The sequence below is a fragment of the Lobosporangium transversale genome (assembly GCF_002105155.1).
Source record: "Lobosporangium transversale strain NRRL 3116 chromosome Unknown BCR41scaffold_21, whole genome shotgun sequence".
In the NCBI taxonomy this organism is placed as follows: domain Eukaryota; kingdom Fungi; phylum Mortierellomycota; class Mortierellomycetes; order Mortierellales; family Mortierellaceae; genus Lobosporangium; species Lobosporangium transversale.
Genome location: NW_019028999.1, coordinates 459817 through 475269, shown reverse-complemented (window position 1 = coordinate 475269; position 15453 = coordinate 459817). Strand labels below are relative to the sequence as shown.

The following is a 15453-nucleotide window of genomic DNA, read 5'->3' as shown; positions in this document are numbered from 1 at the left end:
TCCCATCTGATAACTAATATGCTCTTAATGCATTAAAATATTATAGCTTTCGAGGCCTAGACGAGAGATCCGAACACAGTAATATATTGGAGAATAGGACCCAGCGTTCGTACTCTTCACTGGGCACTCTCTAGCATAGATGGAATCAAGGATGGAGATTCACAGGCATTTCCTGACTTGGATTACCCTGGTTGGACATCTCCATCATCAATCCAGGCATAATTGACAGAGTTAAGAGCCAGATATTGGATGAAGAATAAAAAAAGATCGACACTCTACCTCCGCTGGAAGCAAATTGATGTCATGTTTGAGCGGCTTGCAGGGAGGTTCAGGCCCATAATCATAGTAAAGTGAAAAATTCTCTTTCCTATTTTACTATTTTCCTTTTGATCTCATCAACTATTCTCGAAAAAAGAGGCGCACAAATGGGAGGGTATTATTGATGATATTGGAAGAGCGCTCACATATTATGAGCGAAGAACACGACCTGGCAATATCATCCATGAACTCACTAGTCGCTGCCAAGATGAAGAAACATCCTGATGTAGATACATGGCAACTATCTACAGACAATTTTATACCTGCGAAGCTACATAGGAACGTTAATATCGTTGGATATAGCGAACAACATCCACAACTTGCAATTACTCACAAGGATATAACACTGCATGATTTCATTGAGACACACATACACAATGCTACCAATCCACATCACCATTTTATTTCCCTTCAGTGCATATAAGTGGCCCAGATGTCGTTTTTCTTATTCAGACCCAGGATCGGATATACCCAGTGTTTGTACAGACAGAATTACACCATTCGATTCAACAAAGGGATGCTGTCCAAGCTATAACAACGACAAGCAGCATAGCCATCCAAGAGAAGACTGATAAGGGGCAAAAACAAGACCCAAAAAGGATTCAGGATCTGTGTCCAACTGGAGTATATCAGTATCATACTTACATATTCAGCAGAGTTAATCGGCTTTCAAGCTCTTCGCCCTAACCCAGAGCCGCAACTAGGGCTCCTTACTTGGATCGAGTTGTTATCAAGATCGATAACAGTAATTTCTCCGACATCTTTCCTAAGAAACATATTGAATTCCTTAACAAGTTAAAGGGATTCAAGAGGAAGACCGGTAGATCCCTGGATATAACAAGTAAAAAGCAAAGAAGACAAAGAGTGGTCATATCAAGCATGAAACGATCGCAAAGCGGCCCATTACCAAGTGTGAATCATAAAGAAATTAAATACGGTTTACTAGGACTTCTGTGCTAGCCGTAAGTTTATATAAAAATCCCCTGCTTTGAATATTACAAATAAAGATTTATTCAGACAGAACAGCTAATGAAGGAGAGAGTCATATAATGAGATAAATAGAATAGAAAGACAAGAGGAGGAGAAGTCAGAGAAGAGAAGCAAGGAAGCTAAAAGAGAAGCGAGAGAATAGAACGAAGAGATTGAACAAAGTCATGGATGGAAAAAATAAATAAATAAAAGTTATATATTATAGGACCGACAGTGGAAGGGAAAGTAATAAGATAGGAGAAAGACAGGAGACAGAATGGATCCAGAATTAAAAGAAAAAAGAAGAGAATGAGAGAAAGATAACAGTGAAAGCGAAAGGGAGAATATTTTCCTCGCCGTTGGAGTTGTTTTCAACAGTGCTTATTTGTTGGTGATCTTTATTATTAAATACTGTGCCTCCTCTGTATTTTTGGTACCTTTATCGCAAACTTGAACACAATCATCATTGGTTATACAGCCATCTCCAATGGCACCATTTCCAAGTGGTGATTGCCTTGCGCAGCCATGATATTGACCATCAAAACCGTTATTGTCATCACACGATGGATTACATGCTCCTATAGATGGACAGCATTTAATACAATCCGCTCCTGTCAAGCCAAGCAGCATTGGTCCTCAGTGTAATTTTTAATTTTTAATTTTTAATTTTTAATTGTTCTTTCCAATTTATTATTGTTGATGCCAATCTATGGCTTGCAAGCTTGGCAAAATGCGACTGAGGATAGTTGTCGTTCTGCAAATTTGCTGGACTTGTGTCTGAACATGCCGGTGAACTGCCTCCATATTTTCCTCTTTGCCCTCTTGTGTGTTATTGTTAACTTCAAAGAGCGTCAATTCTCGCTCAAGTCTTTGGTGCGCAGAACATGTTACGGTTTCATGTCGGGCATTGGATTGCCACTGCCTCGATGTTTCAGACTCTATTGACATTGTCTCTACCGCCGGTGAAGCTGTCTTCGGAGGCGACTCAAAGTATGCGCGCTCTTGATTATTCATGTCTGTGGAACACATCCACTCTTCTAAGGCACGTTCCAGCCCTAGTACGCCGAATAAAGCTTCTGCTTGGAGTGTATGGTTCAGTCTTAGGAATGGTTCAATCAATGTTCCATTAATCGTGTTTTGCACCTGCAAATCTGGGCCTCGCAGTGGCTGCATTTGATAACGTGGACTCTTCAAAATCGAGCCACATTCATATGCGGTCTCAAGTGCAGTTTGAAGCGTATGAAGTAGCGAATATGCAAGCGGATTTAGTCGCCAGAACCCAAATATACTTCCAGGCAGAGTACATGCAATCAGTGCCTGCGTACAAAGATGTGAAGCTGCCTCTGCAGGGTAAGGAGCTGTTGAAGCGGAGAAGGGTTTAGGTAAAACTTGATTTGACTCAGAGGTTATTGGGCCTGCATCAATGTATGAAGGTCTCAAGGATGAGTGCTGTAACGATTGTTTGGGGTCTGTCCATGGTATGAAAATCCAAGAAAGAATCCTTGCTGGCGATAGGTGTGAACTAAGTGTGCCATTGCCTTTATATTTGTTCTCGACAGTAAGGTCTTCTACACATTGTTGTGTAGTGCCTGCCGTATTCGACTCGAGGATAACACAATTCGGATCATTGCTTGACAAAGAAATGCCCATAAGGGACCGTTCACCCACAGGCCAAAGTTTCGCCATGTGGATCCGGTTTATAATCTCACCCACATTGAACGAAAACCGGTCGAGTAGTGTGTACTGACAGCTAGGGTTGTCTAAGAACCATTGAGGCAAGTGAGTCTTAGGGCTCACTAACCACTAAACACAAGAGTAGACATAACAGCCGTCCACAACAAATATTTACCTGGTGAGTATCCTACACCAAAGATAGATCCGCTCATATCAGATCCGACCACAAGCTCAGAAGAAATAGCAATGCAATCTGTCACCATTCGTGCATTCCGGGAGCTATGAAGAAATGTATAGAAAGATTACGAGGTCAATTGAAGCATTAATGTTTTGCAACATGGAACATATTCTGATGGAGCTAAAGGCCTCTGATTAAAGAGTATCCCAAACAAATGTCACCTTTTTAAAAACACTAATCTGTCCACAGCTCGCTCTCCTGTTGAGTCCAGCTTGTATTCGTAAAAAGATATGGATTCACGCCTGGATCCTGTACAAATCATATTTCCATGGGTTGAAATCTGTGTGATGGGCCAACGTTCACGGTACGATGCTCTCTCTACCATTGTTTTCTTTTCAAGATCAAGGGCCAATAACTTGAGAGATGGTCCATTGGATATGAGAAGCATCCTGAAGATACAAGGCCGAATTGTTAAAAAAGGTCTGAGAGGCTGATAAATTGCAATTTGGACGAAGCGTTGTGATATCAAGAAAATGAGAAACCGAGACTTACATGTCGATGAATGTTGAGATCGCGAATACAGGAGCCGGCATGGACATGGTCCATCTCAATTCTAGCACGAATTTTCCGGGCTCTCGATCACTCTTAGTTTATCACATTTTTTTTTTTTTTTTTTTTTTTTTTATAATTATTATTATTATTATTATTATTATAGCAGAATAGCCAGTGAGTTTGAAAATTCTTCCAGAACTCCAACGCCATTATCGAATAGCAGTGTGATATCAACTTACTTTTGATTCCTTAACTGACAGAATCACCAATCGTCCTGTCTTTGGTGCTGCAGCAGATGCTTCAGTTCCCATGGGTGAGAATATCCCTGTCCCAACACAGATGTATGTCGTATCAGCTTTGTTTGGTCTAGGGACCTTCCACTCTAATCAGCCCATCAAATCAATGCATATAAAAGAGAAGTAAGCCTTCGAGCTTTGGTCATAGATACTTTTACTAAGCGATGAAGATATCCTTGTGAAAGCATTTTGTAATTTCTTTCGCATAACCGCTCTTACCTTTAAGACTACAGACCGACTCTCCAGCCTTAAGAGTGAACTCGGAAAGAATATGCTGCCTTGCCAATTCTGATTCATCAGCAATCCTTTGTAATGTCATATTATGGCAGTATGTAAGAATATGGTCTCCATTTTAATCAATAGAGATGAACAAGGGTATAACGATGAAACTAAGCACCAAATGTTATATAAAACGTCCTAATACTCACCTCTCTGGGTCAATCAAATGTAGGATTGACTCAGCATATGGAAACCCATTCCCTACAGTAGCCACTAAAAGTAAGCCTTTTGAGGTGATATCAAGGATCTTACGAGGCGTCTAGAGGGCGTGAAATTACATTGAGTTAGTGTACTTTAATGCTTTCAATCGTTCATAAATTCCATTTTCTTTCCTTCTTTCTTTACTTTTATAATGGTAACAATAAGAATGATAATAAACTTACGCGTCCTAAAGTGAGAGTACGGTGTCTGTACTTGCTCGCCTCCTCAAGTCCTATAAACTCAAGGTCATTATGATTCACTAAAAAAACAAAGTCTGCCTCTGACAATGGACCATCCTCACTACATTTGAATGAGCAAGCTTGCGAGACCTATATATATTGTATATATTTATAAAGTAAACAGTAATATAACGAGAATAAATATAGAAGTAAAATATAAAATAAAAATAAAAATAAAAGCAAAGTTATCCATAGGAAGCTCAAGAAGGAATGGATCAGCGAAATTTGAATGTCTTACCTCACCGCCAAACAAAACAGGCTGGATCTCAAGATCATTTTCATATGTGGCCTGCCAAAGTTTGTCCGACAGAATCAGTGTGCTGGAAACTTCTGTACTAGGCGAGGAAGCGAACTTGACAGGTAGGATTCCTATCCTATACAGCCGCGGCGAGGACATGGCATTCACTGAAAGCGGAGCATCCATGCATTGCTCGGCGGTATATATCCAGTCGAATGTGATAATACTGCCATCGCGCATACCAATTGCGATCTTACACCGTCCCTCTCGTCCTTTCAGCATGCAGATTGAATGTGGGGTCGCAAAGCCGTCTAACCCAGTTTGGACTAAACACGATGGTCAAAGTTTGGTGTCAATGGTACAAAGGGAAAAGATATTATAAAATCATATCTTGATTAACTTCTGCGCACTCCTACCAGACGTTTTACTGCAGAGCTCGCGAACTTCTGTGGAAGTTATCTGAAACACGTGCACAGCTGGCTCCAGCGTTCCAACACAGCACAAAGTGACGGTTTGACTATCGTCAGTCCCTATTGACCCTATCGCATTATCGTTAACCCAACAATGAATAGTGGTCGACTCTGCTTGGAGAGATTTAGAGGCGATAATATTGAACTCATTGTCTTCGAATTTGAGCACAATTAGACTGCTATCTCCTGTGGAAATTTGACCCAATACTAAGGTCCCATCCTTGACCAGGCAGGCGGAGGCGATAATGGCCTGTCCTGACTGCCAAATATATCGTGCACCTAAAAGAGAGAATTACTCATGCAATTAGACTTTTAAAGCGATTCGAGAGCGATTATGCAAGAGATAAATAGACTGTTGATCTATCGACTAACCTGTGTCTAAACTAGCAATAACAACTCCTAGACGATTAACTTGAAAAAGATGGTTATCAGCCAACCGCCCAGCATGGACTGTAGCTTGGTCGAGACTAAGACCCCAACCATCCGCTATTTCTTCTAAACTGTCTATTGGTTTCGGAAAAATGAACGAATTAATATATTAATGTATACAACTCTATAACCTCCCATTATAACGCAGCGCGCTACTTTACCTCCATCTAAAACGTGCATCAATTTGGTACTCTGAATGAAAGAAACAACAAGAACTGATTCGAATGCATCTTCATGTCTCTTTTTTATGCTCCAGAGCCCGGTTGCACCGGCAAATAATTTACTTCCGCTGCTTCCGGAGCTCACTACTGATATTCCAGATCGAACTTCCCTTAATGAACCTTCGCTTTTCATTCCAGAGCACAAAAATAGAGAGTCGCGTCCAGGAAGCAATGGCTCACGCACACAAAAGTCTACGACAGGTGAACTGTTTTGAAGATTCGTCAAAGCATAGATATCAACTCCATCCTCCTCTTCTTTAAAGGCAATTAGCCCTCCATCTCCATAATCATTTGAGTATAAGAGATAATCAATGTTGAGCAACAGCTCGCCTGATGTTTCAGACAATGAGCTTTCCGAGATGAATTCGCGCCTGGCAAGAACTATCATTGTGCGTCCAACTGGTCGATCACTCGATATAAGTTCATAGTGCAATGTATTTGTTTTATGCATGATTCTGACACGAAACAAATCTGATGTGTCGCTTCCAAGATAAAGCGTTTGGTCGCTCTCTGGATATGGCGAAGGTGGAGGAATAGCGCATGATGAAATTAGAGGGAAAACACTGTCTGATGCTGATCCTATCGCGAGCCCAATATACTCTAGGCTACTGTCTTTTCTCGGTAGTTGTAGTGGTGGGTGGTGAATATGAGTGGCCTGAATGTGCTTTGAAAATCTAAGTGGTGACTCCACCGTGACTAAAGTAATTTTCTCCTCCTGTGAAGTATGGTCGTAAAGATATCAGATACTGCAAATTTCGATCAAACAATCCTCTACTACAGCATTGAACGCATCATGGCTCTTACGTCAATATACACCATAGCACGCGGAATATTCGGCAGAGCCTTCAGAATGAAGACCGATGTAGGAGAATTGGACGTCAGCTGGCTATTACCAAGTTGCATTGGTAGCGCGCCGGAACCACTTTCTACGTCATCGAGATCAAGATTGATACTGAACGTCGCAATGTGATGGCTCAATGTCTCTTTGCTGTAATAGTAGTAACAGTAACAGTAATAGTAATAACGGTAAAATACTTTGGAAATCGAAAATTATATACGCCAATGTACATGTATGGCATAGGCTATCCTAACTCATCAATAAATAAAATTATACCTGTAAAATAGGACCGCCAGGATAACAATACTGTATTTTTCATGATCTGCTGTTGTAAGAAAATCCATTGCGATAATTGCTCCTTTTAGAGCAAACTCTGATATCTAGGGAATTGCGGAGGAAAACGAAAAGAAAAAAAAAAATCAATGAGTATTAAAGCGCAGTAGTACGATGTACCAAATGTTAATAAAAGTAAAAAGCAAAACAAAAAAAAACCCCCACCCGTTCGACGGGATTGAATGAAGATCGCCTCGTAGACCTCATCCGAACAATTTTGATACTACCGTAAAGCGCTGATATGGCCATGATTCGATTGCTATACAAATGATGCCGAAGTGTTTGTCAAAAGATAAATTGTACAAGAGGCACCGATTATTATGAAAATGGAACTTACGTTGGGTCAATTGCAAGGCTGGATCCGACTTGTCTATAGTCTACTCCCGGTTCTGCGATTTTTATCTACATAATCTCGAGCAATTGCTACATCTGTTAGAAAGAAAAGGGGAAAAGTCTAATAGCACTCAAGATAATTACAAACTGTCCATCTACTAAAACCAATTGGCCATGTTGACGCCTTTCAAGTACAAATATACCTGCTGCAGCGTATAAAACTTTCCCTGATCCGTCGTATCCTTTGTATCCCCATTGAAGTAGAATGTCAATAATGACAGATAACCAGAGTCAGATGTTACCGCTACAACAAATGACGATGCGTGTCTTGGAAGGTAACCATATCTCGGACGATCTAGCCCGTCATCCATATCAGTTTCCATTTTCATGTCGCCTTCGACTTCCGTTTCAAATGTACAGCGCATAACCTTCATATCCTTGATAGTCCCGAATACTGGTTGCTCGTGAACTATCTGAAATGATCCCTTAGGTCGCTCCTCTACATCAGTTTTATCGATTGTAAACTTGTAGAGCGAAAGGAATGACCCCTGGTAGTGTATTGAAGACAAACTCAGACATGGTCAGAGGCATTGCTCCCTGCATGACTAAGTCAAATGCTTTTTTAAAGGAAAAAAAAAAAAAAAAAAAAAAAAAAAACACGCACTTTCCCAACGATCACGTCGAGTTGGTCTGGCCTCTCTTGCGAAAGACATTCATTCCATTCATTCCGAAATCCAGTCCAGTCACCAATGCAGACTTGATGCACAACTCCAGGTGCTTGGAGATGCTTTGCAAACACTCGAACTTCAGAGTGATTCATGGTTGAATGAAAGAGCAACATGCTTGAGTCAACATGTTCTTGTTTCAACTTTGTGCAATGACGATCAAGCCACAGTGTAGCTTTTATTGCAGATAATAAATGATATGAAATGTTATTGATATGATCATGATCAGGTCTTTCGACTTCGAGTTATTTATGTTTATGCGAATGTGTTCCTCAAAGCAACAGCACCTGCAACAACAGCTGCAGCCGTTAGAACAGTGCCACTAGTGCCTGCCATCACTCCTGCCTGCAAGCGCTTAAGCTCCGCCGTAGATCCAGGATACTTGTTAACGCAAACTTGCTCGATCTCTCCACAAAGGATGCCAATATCAATAAAATGAGGGTCCAATGGATTAGATTTGTTATTAATCTGGCGTGCATACATTCTGAAAATGGCCGCGACATTATCGATGTTGTACGACTCCTTAATCAACCAAACAGTCTCGCCTTTCCTAATCTTGATGTTCTCGTGTGTAAAAATTGAATAGTTGGTATGGACCATGTTCAGAGTGGCAACAGCCATAACTTGAGGAATAGCGCAAAACTTGAAGCAGGAGGCGTTCTTAATCATGCCGAGGTATTCGAGACAGTCCTTCATATGTCCCAGAGCATTATAGACCATGTGGTTCAAGCATCGCAAAGCATTCTCTTTGTTTTCTGGTTTGATAAAGTCCTCGAAATTATCTGCGTACTTGCCCCAGATCTCCTTAGGCCAGAAGCGACGATTATCACGCAAGTCCTCGAGATAATCGCGAATGATGTTGGTCTTTTGCAAAAAGAGACCCATTGAATTAGAGAGATCTTTTCTCTTGGCAACAGTGGGTGCTGAGAACCACATAAAACAATTTCGGCATGGATAATTAGTATTGACAATAATACTGTCATAAAAATTAAATAAAATAAAATTAAATAAAATAAAATTAAATAAAATAAAATAAAATAAAATAAAATAAAATAAAATAAAATAAAATTGCCCCTTACATTCAAAATCACAAGCGCTGAACAGCTCACTCAATCCCAAGCCAACCAGACCAGCAACATAGTGGCAATATTCATCATAATCTGCAATTGTGTTCACATGGATCCCCGCCGTGGCATATTGCGCCATGCCTTGGCCCATACGTTTAGTAATATCAGCAATAATGCTTTGGTATGCGGGCTTCAGCTGCAAAAACCCATCGATGACAACATCAAACTCCACAAGCAATTGGCGATCTTTTTCGTTGGGACCGTCTTTAATAAAAATAATTAAGAAAAAATTTTGTAATCAGCACTTATATCCGCCGATTGTGTTTTTCTTATACAAGTCAGCCATAGTTTCATAGGTCTTCAAAGCACTTTAACATATCATATTGACTTACTCTTTGTAAAGTTCCAACCTTTCTGATAAATGAGCTCATGGAAGGTCTTGAGATGAGGAAGCTTTATGTCCAAATCAATAGTCATATCATCCTCTACATAATGAAGGTGGAATGATGAAAGAAATAAGTACTAATGAATGCATGACATCGATCTCTCAGAAGTAATTTATAGTAAAGTCATTTTTACCAATAGTATCAAGCCCTCGAAGAATAAGATAGAACAAGCAGATCTATCAAGTTGTAAAACAGAGCAGGTTACATTTGTGGTGTATGTTCATGCACTTAGTGCTATAAAAAAAGCCAATCGGTAATTAGCCAACAAGAATGCTCAGCCAAATTCACTTACAGGATCCTTGAGCTCCTCATCCAGCTCCTGGATGACAGCAGAAAAGCTGCGTGAGGTCATGTTCAGGAAGTAGTAAAGACGTTCTCTAGTCTTATTGCTACTGTAGTCGTAATTTGCTTTTGGAGCAAGTTTGTATTGCACCAAAGCAAGGACTTCCGAAGGATGGAAGAGAGAGGCAAGGATAGCGGAAGCCATTGTGGGATAACTCAGTATTGACTTGGCTGTTGAATGAATAAAGGAGAAAACTTAAAATAAAAGACGGGATAATTTATGGCGAAAAAAGGAAATCACGAAGTCAATGGAGGAAAGATGATGTAAATGAAGAAAGCGACATGACAGGATGGGAATGACTAAATATGCAGCTTTGCTTTTCTTCAGCTTTGCTTTGAATAAGTGGACTGCTTAGGCGATACTCCAAGGCCAAAATACTGATCAGATCACTGTTGTTTTTATATACATGTGTATATACTTATCTAAAACAGTCCGTTGGCCAATGAGCGTGCACGGACAGAATCAGGCCATTTCCTTTGGCTGTTGTTACACGAAGATCCCTGAAAAAAAAAAAAAAAAATCTGCCACTCGCGTCCAAGCAGAGGACTCGCATCACTTGACATTACAAACTTTCTGTTCCTTTTTTTTCCTTCTTGCTTGACTATCCAGAAAGGTTGCTTGCCCCGACTGACCATATACGCAACTACTGCTCAAGATTAATCAGCCATCTAGACAACCAACTGGAGACTTGATGGTATTCAATAGATGTTTCATCGAATGGTAGTTGAAATCACAGGAGTAAAGTGGCAGATGGAGCGCAGTTTCTCCCCAATATGAACATATATGATCATAAGAGGAATGAACGCATGAAGCACTGCTTCTATCATGTCTGGTTACAGGCCTTGGTCACAATAATTATGTTAATAACTTGACTCCATCTATTCCTACCCAAATGACTTCGTTCGTTTTTCGTAAAGCACGTAATTTTTTGAATTAAAGATTGGTGTTTGTGGGATTGTTAAGGTAGGCAGTCTCTGTCCGCGCGGAGCAATTACATACATAAACTGAGCAGGAAAACTGATCTTTGTGTCGCCTGGCCTGCCATTTTTGCTAGAATACAGTCAATCAACTCGGCTTAATATTAAGCGCGTATATGACATATACAATGGACCTTCGCCCATTTTTAATAAAGTTGGCGCTAGACACCAATTATCGCTCCTGCATAAAAAGTTGATAGCTATCGATCAAAATACTTTTACATCCCAATATCCACACAGGCCCCTGTATTGCGCGCCATCACCTTCTGGAGCCAGAAAGATCTCGACTCTGTATAGATCCTAGTTGCTAAACAGCTCTCGCACATATATCTCTACTGAACTATGTATGCCAATAATCACTAAATAAAACACAGATGAACCAGCATTTCGAATATATACACTCGTATTAACCATTTTCTTTGACACAACTAAAAAATAGCCGACGTTGATCTTCATAACATATTGACTCCAACATAATAACCGTTTGTTCTGGATTATTTTTTTTTGCCTAGAGGAGTAAAAGGCGCAGAAAACAATTCTAAGATCTGGTTGACACTCATTTAACAAATTTACATTGGAGAAAATACGATGTTAATTGCTGCAAAACTTTGCCTCTCTCCTGTATTGTGCTCATTGAACAAAGTCTTAGGACTCCATCTTTATTAATGGTAACATAAATGGCTTTTAAAAATAATTTAAAAAAAATAAAAAAAAAATAAAAAAATGGAATGTATAAGAGTAAAAAAGGGACGAAATAAAAGAACTGACGTTAGCCCATGACAGTAGTATCACTTTGTCTGCAATAGTCCACAGGAAATTGGGATAGTCTTTTCTGAGCAGGTCTGCGTTTGATACAAGATAGGATCGCTCTAATGTCATCGATAGTAATATTGGATACTATTGTGCCCAGGCATACCATCACAGAGGTGGTATAAACGTTTACAGTCCGGCTCTGAATTTGCCGTCATTACTTGTGGCACCCGCGGTTTACCAGATGTACATGTACGTGTACATCGGCCTTCGTACACTGTCAATCATATTGTTGGGAAGTCCTTGAACCAGCCATAACCTTTCTTTAGAGTTTACATACTAAGGTGGTAGTGATACCAGTATTCCTTGTAATGTAACATTTGCCTCTCTGTGAATTCGACTTATTAATATTAATAATATTATTATTGTTAACATTGTTACTATCATTATTGTTATTGTGGTTGTGGTTATGTCAACGACCCATTCATATCTTAATCCGCCAAGGATAGCATACACGCTTTATTAAAGTATAACATTTTATATTCATTTTATTTTGCTGCCTCGAGTAGTCGGAACTGCAGGTAATGGGTGTCGCTAGACTTAATATCCAACATCTCGTTTCCTTACCCCTTTCTTTTTACTTTCCTTGTCGTATGCATCATGGTTATTTTGTTATGGTCAGCATGACTGTGTCTGAATGTTTGTACCTCTGTATAATTGTGGTTGGATCAATCCCAATTTAGTACATGAAATGATCGTCTTTCTCCCTCTCTCTCTTTTTTTTTCTTTCTTTTTTTTTAACTGATTGACATTGTTAGTTTTATTTATGACCCATGATGACCTTGACTTTTTGGCGTCTCTCTTCTTAATATCTTTTTTCTTTCTCTCTTTTCTTACTTTCCACTTCATCTTACTGTCATCAATTGCTTCTGTCTTTTCCTATCTTTCAGCACTACTGTCATAAATTGTTTTCTCCTCCAACCTACTCCCATTACTCTCGATCCTCTTCATCCGCTTCGCGCTCAGCTCACTCCCCCGCATTCGGAAAGGTATCATTCACCTTTACCATCTCTTGTAATTTCCTTAACCTATCCTGCCCTGTCCTGCCGCTCACACCTTTGCGTCTCCTCGTTCTCGAATGGCAACATTCGCATCCTAACCAAGATACCTCCTGCATTGACCTTTCTGCAGTATCACTACATTGTTCTTACTCACACTTTTCAGGCTTTTCAAGTGAATAGGACAATAGCGTCCTCCAATACGATCCTTTTAGATCACTTAATGCTGAACTTGTCGGTATTGCTCTTTGTTATTCAGACTTTGTGATTCTTTCCAAATAGTTCTTTACCTGGATGACAAATAATCATTCAGTGCACCCTTCCTGGGTTTGAATCCACGACAGACCCTCTATTTCTGTTCTTGCTTTTTCCATTATTTACCCAGCTCTCCTATTCTGACTTTTCCCGCAACATGGCTCGACAAGATCGCCCAATGATTCGATCACCCACGTCTGCCAAAGATGGTCATATGGACCAGGTTGCTTCACCTGGTACTTCCTCTGCCTCATTATCAACTTCATCTACACCAACTTTCTACATCGCCAATTCCGCTACTTATCCTGTCTCATTAAGTGTTCCTGACCGGCATGCCTCGCCAAATGCGGCAGACACTATTACTACGCCGTCTTCTATCCATCGTAGCGAACCATTTCCTTCTCACACGAGCTCAATACCTGCTCCAAGGCCGCAGGCAATCCCTATATCATTCCTCGTCCATCCTACGCATGTCTCGCCACAGATGCTCTCATCACATTCAGTATTCAATTCCTCTCCGAAATCATCACCAGGGCCTTCCGAAAGCCATTTGTCTCATGCATCAAAATGGGATATTTCGCCACTTAATTCTACAAATGTACTACGGAGCTCACCGTATTTAGAGTGCCCTCAGCCTCCCGATCTAAAGTTGCCATCTCAAGAGACCCCAGCGTCCCAAATGGCTGTTCATCGCTCGATTAGAATAGAGGCAACATCCGTATCTTCCCTCGTTCAAGCACAGACTCAGCGTGATTACGACTCGAGTACACAGGGCGCTTTGATCAAACACACTAGCAAAGCCAAAGCCCCCTTGCATAGTCCTGCGCTTCCTCCAAAAAAGCTCTCTGCATCAAAGCCTTGCTCCTTTGCCTCTTCTGCCGAAGGGAGCAAAGGCCATAGCAATAGCTCCGCTGATAGTACTTTAGGCATGACTGAAGGAAAATATGTTTCTGATCATAGTAAAGATGGTGAAGGACCGGTTGCCCGCCAAATTTCAATCAGAAGAACCAATAATCCGAATTTGAAAACCACAAAGACGGGTAAAATTTTACACAGATCCAAGAAAGCAGGGGTGAATAGGAGATCCACAGCCTACAACAGGTTTTTAAAGCAGCGAAGTAAATATCATGCTAAGCATCACCCCGATCTGACAGCTCAACAGGTACAGACTCCTTACTTATTTTCGCCTTTGTCTGGTATTTCTGACACAATCCACGCGTACATTTTTTTTTTTTTTTTTTTTTTTTTTTTTTTTCATGGCCGCCGCAACCATATGCCCCAAATTGTTTTTTGTTAGAATCTCTGGATCTATGAGTCTATGGGGACACCATTGTTAGATTATAATTTTCAATACTAGTCGTTTGTTTGTTTGTTTGTTTGATTTTTTTTTTTTTTTTTTTTTTTTTTTTTTTTCAACGGGAGGGATAGAATATGTGTAAAGACTAATATCACCGGCAAGCCTGCTTTAAGCAAAGTGGATGGAGCAAGCGCCCCTAATGCATACAACCCTCATGAGCAAGATGGCTTGCGAAAGAGCCTAGCATAAGCTTTATATGGATGCGGCCATCAAGCTTTAATGCAACACAACTGTGTTTCCTCTATTCAGCGGATGGCCCTACTCTTGAAAGCCCTGCTGCGCCTACATAAAGATGTGTTGAGTCCAAAAAGAATAGATACTATACTGTAGTTAAGAATTGGGATGCATATGATCATGGATTCAAGGAATCATTTTTGGTTTAACTTTCTGAATATTGGACAATAATATCAAGGATGGGGTATTAAAGAGAAGGTTGTAACCGCTAAGCAAAATTAGAGAAGGCTTCGTAGGCCCAAAGCTGCTTCTGACCTTTTTTTTTTTTTTATATATATATATATATTTTTTTTAAAAAAAAATCCGTGCCTTCTTAATGATAAAGCGTATGAAATTAATTGCAGAAGAATGGGCGGTAAGCGATAAAAACCAACACAAGACAAGGCGGAGGAGCCGTTTCTTAGGGCCAGATGGGGAGTTGCACCTGCCGCTGATATCCTCGCAGAATTGTACAACAGAAACTGGTAACGAGTCACCGATGAAAACTCAGCCAGCCAGCAGTGCAACATCCAGCAGTACACCCTATAATGAGGCCTCTAGCTCTCGATCGTTTTCACAAATGAATATCGGCCCGGTATCGCAGAGTGAAGGCTTTCAACAACTACCAGCATCCTCAGACAGCGGAGATAAACGTGCGCTTTAAGGTTTCTAAGCAATGAACCGGTTCACTTGT

At 40.4% G+C, this 15453-nt stretch overlaps 4 protein-coding genes across 4 annotated transcripts; 1 reads left to right on the top strand and 3 right to left on the bottom strand.

The window, feature by feature from the left end:
* Positions 1-5750: 5750 nt before the first annotated feature.
* Positions 5751-7835, bottom strand: BCR41DRAFT_86882 (mono-functional DNA-alkylating methyl methanesulfonate N-term-domain-containing protein). Its single transcript, XM_022031053.1, has 6 exons — positions 7573-7835; positions 7401-7494; positions 7179-7282; positions 6869-7052; positions 6005-6779; positions 5751-5918 (listed from the first exon to the last, which is right to left on the bottom strand). The coding sequence occupies exons 2-6, from the start codon at positions 7482-7484 to the stop codon at positions 5782-5784; spliced, it is 1284 nt and encodes a 427-aa protein (XP_021880884.1). The 5' UTR covers positions 7485-7494; positions 7573-7835; the 3' UTR covers positions 5751-5781.
* On the bottom strand, positions 7645-8518 carry BCR41DRAFT_86828 (hypothetical protein). Its single transcript, XM_022031052.1, has 2 exons — positions 8233-8518; positions 7645-8116 (listed from the first exon to the last, which is right to left on the bottom strand). Exons 1-2 carry the CDS (start codon positions 8407-8409, stop codon positions 7727-7729), a joined length of 567 nt encoding a protein of 188 aa, XP_021880883.1. The 5' UTR covers positions 8410-8518; the 3' UTR covers positions 7645-7726.
* A 30-nt stretch (positions 8519-8548) lies between these two features.
* On the bottom strand, positions 8549-10293 carry BCR41DRAFT_306605 (farnesyl-diphosphate farnesyltransferase; the record flags this gene model as incomplete). Its single annotated transcript, XM_022020831.1, has 5 exons — positions 8549-9216; positions 9373-9624; positions 9753-9845; positions 9940-9982; positions 10099-10293. The coding sequence occupies 5 exons, from the start codon at positions 10291-10293 to the stop codon at positions 8549-8551; spliced, it is 1251 nt and encodes a 416-aa protein (XP_021880882.1).
* A 2934-nt stretch (positions 10294-13227) lies between these two features.
* BCR41DRAFT_86783 (hypothetical protein) lies at positions 13228-14857 on the top strand. Its single transcript, XM_022031051.1, has 2 exons — positions 13228-14351; positions 14612-14857. Exons 1-2 carry the CDS (start codon positions 13347-13349, stop codon positions 14615-14617), a joined length of 1011 nt encoding a protein of 336 aa, XP_021880881.1. The 5' UTR covers positions 13228-13346; the 3' UTR covers positions 14618-14857.
* The last annotated feature ends 596 nt before the right edge of the window (positions 14858-15453 follow it).